The sequence below is a fragment of the Jaculus jaculus genome, chromosome 6 (genome assembly GCF_020740685.1).
Source record: "Jaculus jaculus isolate mJacJac1 chromosome 6, mJacJac1.mat.Y.cur, whole genome shotgun sequence".
NCBI lineage: Eukaryota > Metazoa > Chordata > Mammalia > Rodentia > Dipodidae > Jaculus > Jaculus jaculus.
Genome location: NC_059107.1, coordinates 49,512,203 through 49,531,515, shown reverse-complemented (window position 1 = coordinate 49,531,515; position 19,313 = coordinate 49,512,203). Strand labels below are relative to the sequence as shown.

The following is a 19,313-nucleotide window of genomic DNA, read 5'->3' as shown; positions in this document are numbered from 1 at the left end:
CTTGCTGCTGCAGACAAAATCCAGATGCATGCATCACTTTGTGTGTCTGGCTTTACATGGGTACTGAGACTGGTGTTTGAACCTGGGAAGGCAGGCTTGGCAAGCAAGTACCTTTACCCACTGAGATCTTTCCCCAGACTTCATCATAATTTTTGCTGTTTCAGTTATTAATAAACAGTGATAGAGAAAATGTTCAGATTTTGGAGTTCATAATATCAATTATATTTGAGAACCAAATTAGAATATTGCATAACACAGGAAGTAAAGTTGAAAAAATCAGTTTCTATGGTTGAACATTTAGATATAAAGTTTATAATAACTTATTAAAGATTATCTAGATATGTCTTTGGGTAAAATCTGGTGTCATCAAGTTAAATGACTATTGATATTGGCAGGACCAAGCACACATAAGCATTCTGTAAATGACTGATTTGTACAATTATATCTGTTTATAATGATGCTCATCTTTTCTGTGTGGTTCCATCTTCTCAGGATAAGAGACACTGAAGGATAAAGAGGATAAAGGTAGTTTATTATAAGTAGTCAGCTAGGAAAAAGGCCCAAAGAGATGCCACTCCACATGCCCTGACAGATGTAGAAGTCATGTCTGATTAAGTCTAAGTCAATATAGCTACAAGTAATTCCTCAGCAAACAGCACTTCCTTATTCTTCCTCAGCCAGCACACCTAGTAGGCCGGCCTCTTCTGAATCAGCCTCCTGTGTCAATGAACCAAACAGGCCTGTCCTTCACAAACCAGGTCCTGGTGACAAGGTCCATCCTAAGTGGATGTCTCAGAGATAAAAACGCTTGCCACCTGCGTATGAGTTCACTCTCCCGTCTTTTTCTGTGATTTTTCATTTGAACACCAGTGTGTAATTCCCTCTCGACTTTCACCCAGCTATTATTTGCCTGGGCCTTTTTTTGCTTGCTTTTTATATGTATTCACTTTCCAGAAGCTTCCTCACTTTATTACATGTATGATTCTCTAAGCTCTGGGATCTTTACTATTGAATACCTTTGGCTCACTTGGCTGCATTCTCTGGGAAATGGACTCTCCTGTCTGCTGTTTGCAAAGCTCTTTCCTTTTCCACCTGGATGGGCATAGGGAATATAACTTCTCAGCTGGATGCTTTTATGACTTGATTTTTGTGTGCTATCTTGTTCTGTTACATATGTGGCCTTTCTTTAAGCAATGAGTCCTTCAGTTTCTTATCTTTCCTGGCCTCAATTTAAGTGTGAAGTGGACTGGTACATTCATGCTTTGCATCGAGGTTAGCCCAGGCTGACCTGAAACTTACTATGTAGTGTCAGGGTGGCCTCAAACTCACAGTAATCCTCCTACATCTGCCTCCTGAGTCCTGAAATTAAAAGCATGTGTCACCATGCCCGGTTTTCTGTATCTTTTGACCTGAGCTCTCATGTCTTGCCTTCCAATGGTGTGTGCCCTTTCCATGGGCTTCTCTGCTTGAGATTCCCTTATCTTTCCATCTTCTCATGTCCTGTTGCAGGTGAGCAAGGAGTAGAATTCTCTTCTGGATTGAGTCTTTCTAGCTTTCCCTGAATATCTTCCTTAAATAATTCTCATAATTTATTCTTCTTGGAGTCTGCTTCCTCAATTATTTGTTAAAATTGATAATAACTTAAAAGTTGAGGACTATAGACCTGAGGATCCCCAATAAACCTCACAATAATCCATCATAATAAACTCATGATGAAAAAGGGAGGGTAAGGGTGGAGGCTGTGGGGGAGGGACACAAAACTGGACCCAAATGGCAATGGTACCATAAAAAATCTACATCCTAAAAGACAGACTAAATGGTTGGAGCTTTATCAGGCCCTTAGAGGGAACACCTGAATCAAAAGGCCCTGGAGAGTGTATGATGAAGATTGACCTTAATCTTTTCCTGTTTCTCTGTCTGTCTCTCTCTCTTTCTCTCTCCCTCTTCTCTCTCTTTCTTTTGTATTACCTATTTTTTTTTCCTTCTGTTCTTCGGCATTGATATGTAACTCCCAATACCAGCATGTGACTAACATCCACAGTGAGCTGTTGATCAGAGAGACTTACAAGTTTTCCCAAAAGAAGAAAGATTTCTGTCAGAGTACTTGAGGACCCATCAAAGGTTAGTGGTAAGACCCTACTGTTGAAGACACCATGTGCTGTGGGTACATAACATGGAGTGACCTGGATGGAATCTGGAAGAGAGTCAGTCCCCAGATAGTTAACTCTTCTAGTGCCAGAATGTGCTACATGAGCAACTATGACCAACATCTGTCAAAGCAACTCATGGTCTAAGCTACTCAACAGCAAATACCCTGACATGTTGCTCACACAAGTGAAAAAGTGGTACACAGTCATGGAGGGAAACCAACTCCTCTTGGTTTGGTTAACTTATCTGCTCAGTGGAATGGAATCCATAGCTGGAGCTGGGAATCAAGTCAGAACCATATCCAAAATGAACTAGCTCTCCATTATCAAGTTCCCACCAATCATTGGCTACAGAAGGGCCTATGCCTATTAAATTTTGTTAAAAAATAAAGGATATACCATTTATATGGTGCTGACTTCACTCTCCATTGGAGAATATGCTTCTCTTTTTCAGATGGACACAGACTCTAAGGAGAGAACCAGCCCATCACACCTCAAAAGGGCCCCAGCTGAAACTAAAAGTAATTGGGGAAATGAGAAAGAGTACTGCTTTCTTGGTGAACCTAGTACCAGCACAAGGGTAAAAGAGATAGACACAGAGAACATTCAACTCCTACCAAAGCAGATATCCAGAGACGTAAAGGCTCCCAAGACCTCAACATTGAAGCAGAGCTAAAATGAACCCAACATGGCTCAGGGAAATTTGCAGAAGAGGGAGTGGAAAGAATGTTAGAGCCACATGCTGGAGACATGCACAGAGACATTGCCTCTTACCCATAACTGATGGCTAACCCCACAATGCATGACCAACATTCCTCAATAAGGGGGTCCTTGTGGAGAAGTAGCACAGGGAGGAGGCTGACGATGGTACCAACATGACTGTATACACTGTGTACATAACTAATAAAAAAAAAGTTGATTCAGGTACAGCACATGCTTATAATCTAAGCAACTGGGATGTGACACTAAGAGGGTCAGGAGTTCAAGGCCAGCCTTAGCTATTACTGAGTTTGTGCCCAGACTAGGCTAGATGAGGCCCTGTCAAAAGAAGAAGAAAAAAAAAACAATCAGAATTATTTATAGCTACCACAGGAGGTTAAGGTTTTAAGTTACAAATGAGGAGATTGAGAAAGAGGAAAGTGTATACAAAGGACATAGAAAATAATTCAGTAAATATAATAATGAGTAAATTATGAGGTGAGAAGAAAATAAGATTAGCTATGATACTTTCTGAATAGTACCTACAATCTAGTGAAATCACACATGATTTATTTACTGTTAATCAAGTTTTATTCTTTGTGTACTAATTAAAATGCCAGTAGAAGCTCAAAAGCTGCCTAAAATTTACTTGGATGCATAATATTGTCAGAATCAGGTGAAAAATTCTCTCTACTTGAAGCTTGTATAATTATTTCATGTCAGTATCTATTTAATTTAGAAAGCAAGAATTTGTTGTTTCTGACAATGAAGTAACATTTTAAAGCTATGCAAAGGCCATAGATCCAACCTACCAGTCTCTTTCATTTATATAAAGGAACTATCTGATGAAAATGTTTGAATTCACACATAAATTCACATAATGAAAGGTAGTACCATTGTTAAGACTCATTCACAGTAATTGCCAAAATAAAATATTTCTTCAAATGAACATCATATGTCTAACTTTCCAGAAAATGACAGTGAGTGATCTGGAAAACTCAAATCACGATTTGTTGTTTCCTCCAACTCCTTCCTCAAATTTGAAAGCATCTGCACTAAGACCTTTGGAATTGATAGTAGTTATCATATTACAAATTAAGAGATACTTCTGCACTGAGACCGTGGCTCAGTTGGTAGAACAATTGCCTAGCCTTCACGAATCTCTGGATTCCGTCCCAGCACTATATAATCTAGGTATGGTGCAGCATGCCTGTCATGTCAATACTCAGGAGGAGACAGGAGAGCCAGAAGGTCATGCCTGTATATGGTGAATACATTAACTACTTTTGTTACTGCTATGACCAAATATCTTAGAAAGTAGTTAAGGTAGAATGGGTTTATTTCACTTTATAGTTGGAGGGGGTACAATCCACCATGACAAGGGATGCATGTCAGCACATTCAGGAAATTGCTGGCCACATGAAATCTGTAAGCAGGAAGCAGAGTGATGAATGCTGGTGTTCATTTCTTGCCTTTCTTTCTTTCTTTTTTGATGTTTGTTTTTAGGTAGGGTTTCACTCTAGCTTCAGGCTGACCTGGAATTTACTATGCAGTCTCAGGCTGGCCTCAAACTCCTACCTTAGCCTCCTCAGTGCTGGAATTAATAGTTTATGCTACCATATGCAGCTAAGTCTTTGTCCTTTTTATAGAAGATAGAATCTTCAGCTGATGGAATGGTGATCCCCAGTTTTGGTGGATCTTTACATGTCTACTAACAAAATCTAAAAATTTCTTCATAGTCCACAGTTTTGTTTCCACTTTGATATTAAATCACATCAAATTGACCAGCATATCACAACTTACTCCATGTTCAATTGGACATTAGACACATCACTTTTATATCTTAACTTTCTGCCCCTTTCCTCATTGATTAATGGCCATGTGATGCATTTGGTTCAACACCAAAAATCCAAACAGTATATAACAGTCCCATACTGTGCAAAAATATAAGTGCAATATGGGTGTGGTGATGCACACCTTTCATCCCTGCATTTAGGAGGGAGAGATAGGAGGATCACTCTGAGGTTGAGGCCAGCCTGAGACTACAAAGTGAATTCCAGGTCAACCAGGGCTAGAATAAGATCCTACCTCAAAAGCCCAATATACATATATATTTTTTTAAGTCTAACAAGACTAAAGCCATTTCCTAATTATAAGTCCTTATACATGAATCAGCCTGTTTCCAACATACCATACCATGGAGTAAACATTATCATTCAAAATAGGAAAGGCGGTATATCAAGAAAAGATCAGATTACAACCAAATCATACTAGGTCAAACACCAAGTCCTGCAACTCCATGTTTAGTACCTGGGTCTCATGTGTAATGGAATCATCCAGCTTCCTGAGGGTACGAATAACACCATTCTTTCTCCAGTTTTGCTCCCTATACCACACGAACCTTCTCATTGGAAAGATAAATTCTTTTCCAAAATACTCTTCAACAGGTATTGAAATGTCATGATCCTGGCATCTACATCTTGGGGTCTTCATTGCAACTTAGAGTTCGCCTTCATAGCTTTATTCAGTGGTCTTTAAGAATCTGACACTAAAACACAGAACTTGGTCTCACTGGTTCTCTAGAATGATTGAAGAAAGGCTTCAAGATACCCTTTGTAAGGAAAGTGTAAGATGGGCTAGAGAAATGGCTTAGTGGTTAAGCACTTGCCTGTGAAGCCTAAGGACCCCAGTTCAAGGTATGATTCCCCAGGACCCACTTTAACCTGATGAAAAATATGAGCATCACAACACTTAATGACCATAAGCATTGGAACAATGAGTAACCATAAATTTAGTTATACTTGAGGACAGATGTGCAAGGGGTCGCATGTGCCTGGAGTTCATTTGCAGTTGCTGGAGGCCCTGGCACACCCATCCTCTTTCTCTGCCTCTTTCTTTCTTTGTTTGTCACTCTCAAATAAATAAAAATAAAACAAACAAACAAACAAACAAACAAACAAAAAGAAAGTGTAAGAGAAAAGTAAAAGAGAACACCAGAAGTAATCTCTACAGATAAACTGTTTATTTAGAGAAAACAGTGAGGGGCAGTAGCTTTTCTGTGGGATGGAGGCTGAAGCACTGAGCAAAGCTGTGGTGTAAGTTTATAAGGAGGATCCTAAGAAAAACAGACTGTACCAGGATAGTTGATAAAAAAATGCAGCTGTTTGTGTCTTTATTCAGAAGAGGCTTCTTTTTTAAAATTTTTTATTTATTTATTTGAGAGCGACAGACACAGAGAAAACAGATAGAGGGAGAGAGAGAGAATGGGCGCGCCAGGGCTTCCAGCCTCTGCAAACGAACTCCAGACACGTGCGCCCCCTTGTGCAAAGGCCTAATGTGGGACCTGGGGAACCGGGGTCCTTAGACTTCACAGGCAAGCGCTTAACCACTAAGCCATCTCTCCAGCCCAGAAGAGGCTTCTTTAAAGGGAGGATACTCAGCTGGTCTCTGGTCCTTCAAGGCCATCTAGGCTAGGGGGAGGATATCAATCAGGGAAAGTTAACAGCAAATTTAATGAGGCCAAATGCCTCTTTGCCTTTTTTTTTTTTTTTTTTTGTCCATGAGCTTTAGGGATGGTTATTAACTCTTTAGTTCTCTTCAATTTTCAGAGAAGGCTAGATTCTGGAAGGATAAAATAAATTGGGGAGAACTGGGGGTGAGTGGGACATTTGGGGAAGGACTGTGCTTTTCCAGTGCAGGGAACATATCTTCAGTATAAATATATCTATAAGCAGTGAATTTAAGATACAAGAAATAAGACAATTACTTAAGTAAAACCTTGACTGAGACTGATTATATAGTTTAATAATAAAGCCAAACCTGGTCGTTGTTGAGCTAAATTAGTATGATTTTAACATACATTAGAGACATTGAGATAGGCATAACATGATTTCTTCGTCAATTACCTTTAATCGTTTAACCATTTTTCTTCAGTTTAACATAAGACAATATTTATTACTGGTAGAATATATGAAACCAAGACAAACCAACTTAACATTGTTTGTATATTGTATGCTTTCTTAGGACAGGAGGAATTTCCATAATTTCCCTAAGAGGAGCATCACAATGGCTAAATAAACTTTTATAAGTCTTAGACATTAATCTCAGTAATGATCACCCAGTAAACTAGCATGAACAAGACTGGAACCTCTTAAGGTTACAGTGGTTTTTTTTAAAGATATAATAATCTTATTAAATAGTAAAAGGTTGGCAAACAAGAAGACATAGCAAACTTGGTGAGAACTTTAAAGGCAGTCTTTCACAACCATTAACATGACCAGATTAATATCATTGAGTTAAAGTTTTTCTTTTTTCTTTTTTTTTTTTTTTAAATTTTACTATCTGAATGCCATAGCATCCTGCTACCAGCCAGGAAGATCCTTTGTAAGTTTGATATAAGTTCTAGGGTAATAGTTATATATCTCAAGGAGTCTGTAATCTGATCAAGTACTTTAAGACTTAACTTTGTTTTTAAACTTTTGTTTAAGCTTACTCATACCTTCATCTACATAGTTTACCTTGCAATTTTTGTAAGTACTCTATAATAATCTTTTTCATCAAACATTTACCAACATTTAGAATTTCCTCTCCAGTTTATCTTCCTTAGTCAGTTTATCTCATAACTATTAGCAAAAACCTTTCTTAACATAAAATTTTTAAAATGACAATTTAAGTTTTCTTTTTTTAACATCTGTTTTTGTGGGTTTTTTGACCTTATTGTTAATTATAAATCGATTATCTGGATTTTGATTGTCTGCCATCTCATTTTCCTGGGACAGCAGTCCCCCTAGGTTCCCCTCTTTTTTTAATAGCTGGAAGATCAGTTATATGAATTTTATATTTTTGAGTTTTTTTTTTAACTTTTAAAATTTTTGTTTATTTGAAAGTGACAGAGAGAGAAAGAGGCAGATAGAGAGAGAATGAGCTTGCTAGGGCCTCCAACCACTGCAAACGAACTCCAGATGAATGCGCCCCTTGTGAATCTGGCTAATGTGGGTCCTGGGGAATTGAGCCTCGAACCAGGGTCCTTAGGCATCACAGGCAAGCACTTAACTGCTAAGCCATCTCTCCAGCCCTATATTTTTGAGTTTTATGTTTCATTCAGATAAGATTTACATAAACAGACAAACTCATTAAAATAAATCTTAATTTTGTTAAACATTTGAATTTTTTCTATAGACAGAGTTTTAACAGTAGGAAATATATGTACTATATTTAACTTTGATTTGAAACATTATACTATACATAAATTTATTAATTGATTAAAAAGAGTAATGTCTTAACTATATGAACAATTAAGGTGAGAAAATATATAAAAATGAAAACTTTTAAGTTAACCCATTTTGCCACAGGCAACCCAAACCTTCTTCAGTTTAAGTCCCATACCTTTCCATATCATTTTCATATCCTTTTAAAAATATAACTTACAACAAACTTTCACTTTATAAAGTCGTTTCCGATCTGAAAACACACCACTTTCTGTAGAAGTGAGATTAGAATTTGGTGTACAAATATGTCTATTGTTGTAGTAAGCATGAGAAAGCATGTTTTCAAAAACATAGATGTTAATTATTTTAATTTTATTGTAAACCTGATGAAAAATATGAGCATCACAACACTTAATGACCATAAGCATTGGAACAATGAGTAACCATAAATTTAGTTATACTTGAGGACAGATTGCATGAAACATAGAACACATGACAAGGCAGTTTTGGCCAACATTCGACATGACAACACAAAACATGCAGAGACATCCTTTTAAGATTTTAGTTATGATTTTAATTCGTGAGGACTTAATTCTTTTTTTAAAAAAATTTTTTATTAGCATTTTCCATGATTATAAAAAAACATCCCATGAGAATCCCCTCCCTCCCCACCCCTGATACTTTCCCCGGTGGTTTGAATTTAAAATTGACATTTTTTTTTTTTTTTTGTAACTTGTAATAGAACAAGGAAAGGGGAAAAAAGAGAAAAAGTCCTAGAAATTGTATAGTGATTTTAACTTTTATCAGGGAGAGGAAAATTAGATATCCATATGTAGAAAAAATTAAATAGGCCCAGTAAACAGTTTTTTTTTTTTTTTAAGAGGGTAAAGTTTGTATTTGATTTAGTGAGATGGCTTGAATTTGGAGTGACAGGGACAGAACCTGGCAAGTCTTAGCCAGATGGCAGAACTGTGTGTGAGAGAGAGTTTTGGAAGGAGCAGAATTTTAGTGCGGTTTTGGTAACAGAGAAGAATTTGGTAGGTAGAAAAATAAGTACAAAGAGAAAGACAGGAAAGGAGGGCAAAGAAGCCCGGAAGGTAGGGACCTGAGACCACTTTCCATGTCTTCTGAGGAAGTTATCAAGATCAATAAGAATATTAACATCAAAAGTACCAAATTCAGGACAGTGGTGGCCATTATCTAAGGGATTTTGTGCCAGATTTGAATAGAGAATCAGAGTAATTTGGCAGAAAGGAGCTGTGAAAGGTCAAACTCCTAAATTAGCCTTGAGACATGTCAATGGAGATAATTTAGAGCCCAGTTTGGAGGACAAGGACTAGAGTGTCCAGTCCTACCACAAGGGATGTTTCCCAGGCTTAGGGAGGGAAAACAAAAACCAAGAATTAGGAGGAGGCATCCCCATGATTTTATGCTTGGGATGCCCAGTGGAATGACATGTGGGAGGCTCCCAGAGTCTCTGGTCATCTACAAACTAAAAAATGAGAAACTCCTGGAGTTTCTGAGGTCTGGGGTGGGACGTATCTACCACAGATGGAGGACAAATAAGTTGACCTGAAATAATTTGATGAAGGTATGGATGCAGTGGATCACATGATGAGGCCTGTAGTCTGGAGCTCAAAAGTCTTGGGGAAGAAGAGAGGAAGAGGGAGAGAGAAATATGACCTGGTGGATTACCCAAAGGGCTGTTGGAGACTCAGCTGAGCGCAGAGAGGAATTTTGGACATTCACCGGGGAGTAGCCTTGGCCAGAATTCTTCAGTCTTCACAAATGAGCCACTGAGCTCATGCAATCCAAAAGTCAGAGTGAGAGGGAGAAGAGAAGGAGAAAGCTGCCAGATGACAAGCTGGGTTTACACAGACCACCAATAAAGCTCCCTGAGCCGTGAGGCTGCACAGAACTTGCCCTGCTCACTTAGACAAAAGCCACAAAAGACCAGATGTCTCAGGTCAGACTGGTGACCATTTAGTTCAAATAGTGAACTCGGAGAGTGCCTATGCTCCTGAGAAAATGATACACTGGCAGGGGAGTGGGAAGAAGGAGAGAAGTGTGTGTGGGGACACACAACCCAAAAGCCCCAGAAGGATATCCGAGTCATGGCACCAGAAATATAAGGAAAGTGTAAAAGAAAAGTAAAATAGAACACCAGACTTAATCTCTAGACAGACTGTTTATTTAGAGAAAACAGCGAGGGGCAGCACCTTTCCTGTGAGATGGAGACTCAACCACTGAGCCAGGCTAGGGGGTAAGTTTATAAGGAGGACAGTAAGAAAAACAGACTGTTCCAGGTGCAGTTGATAAGAAAATTGTAGCTATTTCTGTCCTTGTTCATAATAGGCTTCTTTAGCCAGGAATCTCAAAGGGAGGATACTAAGATGGTCTCAAGTCCTTCAAGGCCATCTAGGCTAAGGGCAGTACATTAATCAGGGAAAGTGCCAAACTTAATGAGAGTAAGTGTTTCTTTGACTTTTTTTTTTATAGTCCATGAGCTTTAGGGACAGTTATTAACTCTTTAGTTCTCTTTAGTGTTCAGGGAAGGCTATTAACCCTCTACCCTCAAGCTTTTAGTATTCATGGATGTAATATCAGTAATATGCAGACAATTCTACCAATTTCCCACTGCCAACTTGAGATGGACACTTAGACCCCTTGAACCAAAGAAATCTTGTGAGCCAGACATCCACTGTCATCATTTGTCTTTCATTTTTATTCCCAAGCTATCATTGGAATGGTCTATTAAATTCTGCTTATTCACAGGACACAAAATAAAAGTTTAATGGTTATATTGAAGTGCTATTGCTTTTACTAGCTCAGTATAAGAGTACATATTTTTTCTGCAATTAAACCAAGCTGATAAGAGAGCATAAGTTTTTAGTTTAAAAAGACTTACAACCTTCAATTTGCTGGGCATGGTAGCTCACATCTATAATCTCAGTATTCCCAAGACACATATTGTATAAAATGGAGACTTTTTTTTAGACTATGCCTTGCCCTAAGAGACTCTGTTTTAAAAAAAAAAAAAAGAAAAAAGAAAAAAAAAAACACTTTTGACTCCATTTTGAGGGTGGAGAATAACCGTATACTGATGTGGACAGGAGAGTGACCCCATCTTCTGGCACCATCTATATAGCACAAGCCTATAAATGACTTACCCCTGAGTGGAAAGGGTGCCACCCTATACATTTTTCAGGTATGTACTTACTAAACAATACCAGCTAAATCAGATCAATTGACATATTAGACGTACTAAAAGAAATAAAGAGCATAATTCCCTCACTTAGACCCCAGAAAAATGTGGACATCTAGAACTCCATGGGCAACATACCATCCCTTGCCTTTTTTTAAAAGTACTATAAGATAAATCTTGATACCAGGTAATTAAAAAAAAAATCTAATCATTACAACTATGGTGAGACTAAGGTCAGAAAAACGCATCTGGCTAGATCTTCTTGCTATTGGTAACTTTTTCCAGAACGTCAAGGTGTGTAGGATATCACATACGAGCATCCACTCATGATAAAAATACTAGAGAGACTAGGGATGGAGGCTATATACAACAAGCCTAAATAACCAATGATACTAAATGGGGAAAATATTCAAGCACTGTAAGTTCTTCAACAAGACAGAGGTATATGCTCTCCACTGCTAATTAACATAGTACATGAAGTCTTAGCTTCAACAATAAAACAGAGAGAAAAAATAAAAGGAATAAAAATTGGAAAAGAAGAAGCCATGCTATCATAATTTGCAGATTATATGATTTTATACTTAAGAAACACTAAAGACTCTACTAAAAGAGCTCTCATAGAAATGATAACCACTTTCAACAAAGTGGCAGGATATAAAATTAACACATAAAAATCATCAGCCTTCATAAATATGAATGACAAACAGTGAGGAAGAAATCAGGGAAAAATCAGCCTCATTTACAAAGCCTTAAAAATTAAACATCTTAGAATATCCCCAATCAAGAATGTGAAAGTCCTCTACAGTGAAAACATTAAAAACTTAAGGACAAAAGTTGAGAGAGAGATAAAAATATAGCTCTTCCATGCTCATGGATTGGAAGAACTAATACCACAAAAATAGCTATCCTACCCAAAGTAATCTCAAAATTCATATGGAAGAAAAAAAAGGCCTCAGGAAACCAAAGTGTCCTCAGCAGATAGGACATAATCAAATCTCATTTCAATATACACTACAGAGCCATAAAATATAACATAAAACAGCATGGCATAGACACATGGATCAATGGAGTGAAATAGGAGATCAAAAAATAAGTTCTAGAGCAGGAGACATGGCTTATCAGTTAAGATGTTTACCTACAAAGCCAAAGAACCCAGGTTCAAATCTCCAGTACCCATGTAAAGCCAGATGCACAAGGTGGCACATGCATCTGGAGTTTGTTTTCAATGGCTAGAGGCCCTGGCATGCCCATTTTCTCTCTCTTTTTTCTCACTCTCTCTCTCCCTCTCTCAAATAAATAAATAAAGCATTTCTAAAAAGTAAGTTATTGCAATTGAATACTAGGAAGACCCATGACCATCACAATGAAAAGAATATACCCACCAGTGCCGGGGTCCAGCCCTGGCTTGAAGGAGGGTCCCCGAAGAGAGGTGTGAAAGGGAGCGGCGAAATAACGACTCGAAGTCAAGTTCTGGTGCAAGCTGACAGGCTAATGCTGAAGGCAGCTGAGTTTTTCTATCTTTTTCTTTCTCTCTTTTTCTCTCTTCCTGCCACAGCTCTTAGCCTCAGTCTTTTATTTTCTGATCACGTCATGCAAGAACAGACTTTAAGAAAGGTACAATTTCACAGAATTTATAGAAACTTTTTGTTATTCCTTATCATCAAACAATCCCATAATTATTCACCTCAAGTAAAGTCGTCAGGCCCCTGTAATGATTAACTGTTTTTACATTTTCCCCATGTATGTGCGGTCAAGCACTTGTGATTTCCTGGACTTCTACTTTCAATTACTTTATTAAAGGTGAGAGGCAAAACAACCACAAATGGGGCTTCCCATCATTAATCACTGATCCAGCAGATCCATTTATCCTTTAATTATTTATTTTGAAGTTTCCTTTTTACGTCCCTCCAATACTTAGACTTTGGTCCCCCCTTGAACTATTTTTGACTTTGGTTGTTTTTCTGTAAGGATTCCTGGTAAAGAGTCAATTGCAATTGCCACCATTTAGAAAAATTAGTCATATAACAATGTTTACGTTGTTCCAGGAGGTTCATTGTTTCCTCCTAAGTTTACTGTACTCCACGCCTGACTTTCTTTAAGGCCTTTAAAGAAAACAATTGTCTTTGACCCATTTTCTTGTTTTTCCAATTCTATGCCAGAGCCTCTTTCAGGTACATTAACCAACACTTTACCGACAACAATTTTTACTGGAAAAGTAAACTTAGAGATTGGGACACCAAGTGAAAGACAGAGAAAGACAAACATTATACAGAAAACCACATATTGCTGTGGCGTAGAGAGCCAAAGATTTTTCTATAGAGGGGCCACATCGGACTTCAAGGAAGAGACAGCTGGGCTGGAACTGTGTCAAGCAGCTCTTCAGCGCTCGATTCCTCATGATCCTGAAATGGCATGCTTGCCGTCTCCGGCATCTCCCCCTTTTTGTTTTAATTGAATGGCTCGAACATCCACAGTTAATGCTGAGAGCGAGTGGCAGAGTTGTCTGAAGATGACTGGGAGAAGAAAAAGAAGAACAAGAACAAGACCAGCAATGATACAGATGTTAAATAATAAATTGTGCCAGGAAGTGTTGGAAATGAAATCAGTAACTGCAGAAGCAAAGGCTGTAGAAACTTCCTCTAGAGAGGCAGATCCTACATGAGAATTACTAATATCTGAGATCTTTTCATGCAAAAGATCTATATCCATAGTCAGCCGAGAATTGTTCCAAAGGCCTTGTAGGTGGGATTTAACTTGTGACCAATCATGTTTAGAGTCATTATAGGGCAGTGGAGTAACACATATCCATTTAAATAATGAGTGGCATTGCACTGACAGTCTAATTTTTAGGTTTTGAATTTCATTTCCTATAAAGAGGATTGCCTCTTCCAAAGCATTGAGTCTATCCTGTATTCCTCTATCTATATTTTCCTGAATCATAAGTGCTAGACTGACATTCTTAGAAAGCTGATTAACATGATTAGTAGTATGTATTTCTTTTACCAAGGATGTAGTTGAGAGAGCAAAACTTGAAATAATTCCAATTAAGGCTGTAATACCTAAAATTAAAGTTGCTACAAATCTTTTGGGGCGTGTGATCAGAACTGTAGCTCTATGGAGAGCTTCAATCCCAGGATTAGAAAACCAATTTCCAGTAATATTTACTGGCAGCATAACATATGGAGGTTGACGTAAAATCAGGAAAACATCCTTAGAAGTTTCCGTGATACAATTAGAGAGAATACAATTAGAACAAGAAACATGAAATATCCCATGAGAACTTTGTTGCAAATAAAAGTGGCCCTTCATTCCAGGATGAATAATGGAGAAAGGGGCAGCCACACAAGCAGTCACAGGGTCAGAGGTTTGTATAACTGTCCCCCGGGGTCTGATTATAGTGACTTTATGGGTGGCTGCAAACAGTCTAAAAAGATCCAATTGTACCGGGAAGTCCTTTTTTCCCCGTGTTTGAGGACGAAATGAGGGTGCAACCCAACCTGGACTATACCAAGCACTTGCCCTAACAGTAGGCATAGTATTGTCTCCTCGTATATATTTTGTTTGTTTTAAAGTCTGTGTATAGTCATGGTCTGGGCTACTGATTGACCAATCCAACAAGGACAGAGAAGAATTAAAAGGAGAATATTTAACAGTTTTAGTAGGAAAACCACATGAAAACCATTTTGGGTACCCTGAGGGTGGTATTTTTTCCCAAATGGAATCTAAATCTTTACTGTTTTGACAAGCAGGTAACTTTTTGGGCAAGGCTGTAGGCTCTATCTCGTAAGCAGAAGCATTATACATTTTTGGGAGATATAACTTAAGGAACCATACATCTCGTTGCTCCTGTCCATCATCCCCTCGGGTATTAGTAGGAGGAGTAGGGGAGTCAGCAATTAATTGATGTTCAGCCAAAGGAACACAGCCAGACATATCCTTATTAATAGAGAAGCAAACAGGAAGAATGTCTGACATGCCTATATAACTAAAATTGTATTTAGTCTTTTGTGTCAAATAAGAATTACTTTCTCCTCCCAATAAATTGGTGTTATTAGTGGTCACCTTAATAGGTCCAAAATCCCAAGTAGCAGGATGAGACATTGGAGGGTCTGGAAGATAGGCCCAATAGGACATATCTGCAGCAACAACAGGAAAGAGCGAGAGACACCATACCTCAGCAGCCAAAAGTGAAAGCATAGCAACAAACAGATTCGGCGCCGAGGGCGGTAGATGAGCTGCAGCCACCAAGGAGTGAGCTCCTTCAGCCAGCGCCTTGAGTTGTCCCCAGGATGGCATCACACCGCTGCGAGTTGCTGCTGATCTAGGAACACGCTGTTGTTGTTGAGGTGAAAGCTGAAGGCGGACGAAAGCTGTAGTCAAAGTACTTTCTTCCATCTCCTCTGCGGAAGCTGGAGTCGGAGCCGATGCCGTGATTTTAGTTTGATGAATTGGTGTCACAGGAAGGCGCCGTGGATGGCGGCACGGTCTGCTTTCTTTCTTTTCAGACTCAGAGCTGGAGGCCCTGAAAGGCCGAATGAGCCTGTCAGGAATCCAGATTGGTGACTCGGCATCCTGTGGAAAAACACAAGCATAGCCTCGCCCTGATGTTAAAAGGGGGTCTGGCCCCTTCCATGTAGAGGTCAAAAGATCCTTCCACATGACTAATGGTTTAATATTACAATCAGAAGCTTCCCAATGCCTTTCAATAGTAGAATGACCTTTACTATCTTTATTAAGAAAATTAAGTGTAAATAAGGCATGATTTAATAAGTGATGAGGAGAGGAATAGGGGAAATCCCCAGAGCGGAGTTTTTCAATTTGACCCTTAAGCTGTTGATGAGTTCTCTCTATAATAGCTTGTCCTTGTGGATTGTAAGGGATTCCTGTAGTATGTTTAATGGAAAACTGCAGGCAAAAAGTTTTAAAAGCTTTACTAGTATAAGTAGGAGCATTATCTGTTTTTAAGTGTTGAGGCATCCCAGCAATAGAAAAACAGTGGAAAAGGTGCTGGACTACATCTTTGTATGCTTCCCCAGTCCGAGCTGTTGCCATAACAAGATGGGAAAAGGTATCTACAGTTACATGTACAAAAGCTAATTTTCCAAAAGGGGCATAGTGAGTAACATCCATTTGCCATAAGTTTCCAGCTATGAGCCCTCTGGGATTAACTCCCATTGGAAGAGAGGGAAATGACTGAGGACAGACTTTGTAATTTTTAATAATCTGCCTGGCAGTCTCTCTAGAAATTCCAAATTGCAAACGTAGTGCTTGTGAGTTTTGATGGTGGAGGGCATGGGATTGAGTAGCCTCAGCAACAGGATCTAATAGTGTCATAACTCTCGTCAGAGAGTCAGCATATGCATTTCCTTCACTGAGAGGACCTGGAAGGACAGTATGAGCTCTAATATGGCACACATAGTAAGGTTGAGTCCTGATTTGTACCAAATTCTGTAACTGGATGAGCAAATTATTAATTTGAGTACGATCATCATTTATCATTGCAGTTTCAATAACAGGAAATAGTCTTGACACAAAGTGAGAATCAGTGTAAAGGTTAAAGGAAATATTCATAAGAACTTTAAAGGCCATAATAACTGCATAAATTTCAGTTTTTTGTGCGGAAGAAAAGGAAGTCTGTTCCACTTTTATTTCTGTGGGAGTCACGAGTGTAGCCTTCCCATTAAAGGAACCATCAGTAAAAATTACAATAGCACCTTCTATAGGGTCTGGAGAATAATTTGAGGGAAAAATAATTTTTTGGGGTGATAGGAACTGTAAAAGTGGGTGCTGGGGTAAATGGAAAAGAATTTGGCCTGGGTAAGCAATTAATGCAATCTGCCATTCCTCAGAAAAGTTAAGCAGCCAATTGAATTGTTCATTATTATAAGGTATAATAATTTCCTCAAAATCTTTACCCAATATTTCTCTTAACCTTTTTCTTGCCTTCATTATAATTTGAGTAATTAACAAGGAGTAATGAGATAGGATCTTCTTGGGGCTTGAGGGCAAATGTACCCATTCTAGAGGCCCCTCCTGCCAAATCACCCCCGTAGGCATATGTTTAGTGGCTAGAATGATCAATTGACATTTAGAATTTCTAACATATCGTCTTAACTGTTGTTGATTTAGAGCATTTTGAACCAAATTTAAAGCTTCATTAGCTTCAGGAGTTAATTCTCTGGGAGATTTGGGGTTACTGTCTCCCTTTAAGATATCAAACAGAGGCTTTAAATCAGCTGTGGTTAGTCTCAAAAAGGGACGCACCCAATTTATTTCTCCTAGAATTTTTTGAAAATCATTTAAGGTATGTAAGTGTGACAGATCTAATTTTAAGGGTTGATGGGCTACAGCATCACTTTTTATCATTCTCCCTAAATAATTATAAGGGGGTGTTATTTGAATCTTTTCAGGGGCTACCTTCAAACCATAAAAAGCTAGGGTAGAAATCATCTCTTGTAATAGATTTTGTAAGACTCCCCTATCTCTATCTGCAATTAAAATATCATCCATATAGTGAATGATCATAGAAGATTTGTAATTTTTCCTAATGGCTTGCAAGGCCATATCCACAAATTTCTGACATAGAGTAGGTGAATTTTTCATCCCCTGAGGTAGTACTTTCCAATGATATCTCAAAAAGGGTCTTTGTAAGTTTACTGAGGGAACACTAAATGTAAAACGTTTACAATCTTGAGGACTCAGGGGGATGGTAAAGAAGCAGTCTTGTAAATCAATTACAACAAGACTAAAATCTACAGGTATAGCAACTGGACTAGGGAGGCCTGGTTGTAAAGCCCCCATTGTCTCCATAGTGGCATTTATTTTTTTTAGGTCCTGTAATAATCTCCATTTTCCTGATTTCTTTTTTATAACAAAAATAGGTGTATTCCATGGGCTTGTGGATTTTCAACCTCATCTGCATGCTCGGGGAAAATCACAGGAAAACAGTGAGCAACTTCTCCCCCTTCATGGCAGCTTCTCGGGCTGCAGCCATTAAGCAAGAAGTTCTCCCTAGGTTTGGAGGTTACCTCTTTGGCCTGGCTTTAGGAGGCTTATTAGTAGAGCTCTTAGGTGGAGGCCAGTCAGGATTATGATACTTAGCAGCCTCATCCTCTAGTTCAACTTCTTCTTCAGAATCCAATGATTCATCATCTGAGGTACCTATGTCTGATGCCTGGGCAAGCTGCACCTCGTGTTTGTTTTGAGAGGCAGTTCTAACTCTGGGCAGCAAGGGTAGAGCCTCAGCATCTGACAACTTTAGAGTTTCATAGATAGTGGATTTTGTACTTTTTTCTGACTTTGTAGATGTTGAGTCAGGCAAATCTGCAGCTAAATCATTTCTTAAAGCTTGTTTGATCATAACCCATAGGGTGACAGCATTCTCAGGAACCTCATCATCATCATTAACCAAGAGCCATTTCTTGAGATCCTTTCCTACATTCTGCCAGTTGTCCAGGTCTAATGTCCCCTCCTCTGGAAACCAGGGGCTTGGGCTTACTTTTTGTATAAATTGAATAAATTCTATGAGATTATTTTTCTTAAATTCTATTCCTTTATTCCTTAGCATCTTTCTCAGTATCTTAATGTACATCTGTCTTTCCTTAGATTCTGCCTGTCCCATGTTTTCTTTGATTACTCACCCCTTTTCCCAGCCTTACTCTTTGACCAGGGGGTCTGCAGGTCCCTGGGTGAGATCCGTCCCTAACCGAGCCTCGACTTACCTCAATTCAGGTCCCTGTTCGGGCGCCACTTGCCGGGGTCCAGCCCTGGCTTGAAGGAGGGTCCCCGAAGAGAGGTGTGAAAGGGAGCGGCGAAATAACGACTCGAAGTCAAGTTCTGGTGCAAGCTGCCAGGCTAATGCTGAAGGCAGCTGAGTTTTTCTATCTTTTTCTTTCTCTCTTTTTCTCTCTTCCTGCCACAGCTCTTAGCCTCAGTCTTTTATTTTCTGATCACGTCATGCAAGAACAGACTTTAAGAAAGGTACAATTTCACAGAATTCATAGAAACTTTTTGTTATTCCTTATCATCAAACAATCCCATAATTATTCACCTCAA

The 19,313-nt window shown here is 38.8% G+C and overlaps 1 protein-coding gene across 1 annotated transcript; it reads right to left on the bottom strand.

Moving 5' to 3' along the window:
* Positions 1-13,621: 13,621 nt before the first annotated feature.
* LOC123461683 (pyrin domain-containing protein 3-like) lies at positions 13,622-19,106 on the bottom strand. The gene is made up of 3 exons (XM_045153374.1): positions 18,980-19,106; positions 15,432-15,830; positions 13,622-13,771 (listed from the first exon to the last, which is right to left on the bottom strand). The coding sequence occupies exons 2-3, from the start codon at positions 15,651-15,653 to the stop codon at positions 13,733-13,735; spliced, it is 261 nt and encodes an 86-aa protein (XP_045009309.1). The 5' UTR covers positions 15,654-15,830; positions 18,980-19,106; the 3' UTR covers positions 13,622-13,732.
* Between the last annotated feature and the right edge of the window lie 207 nt (positions 19,107-19,313).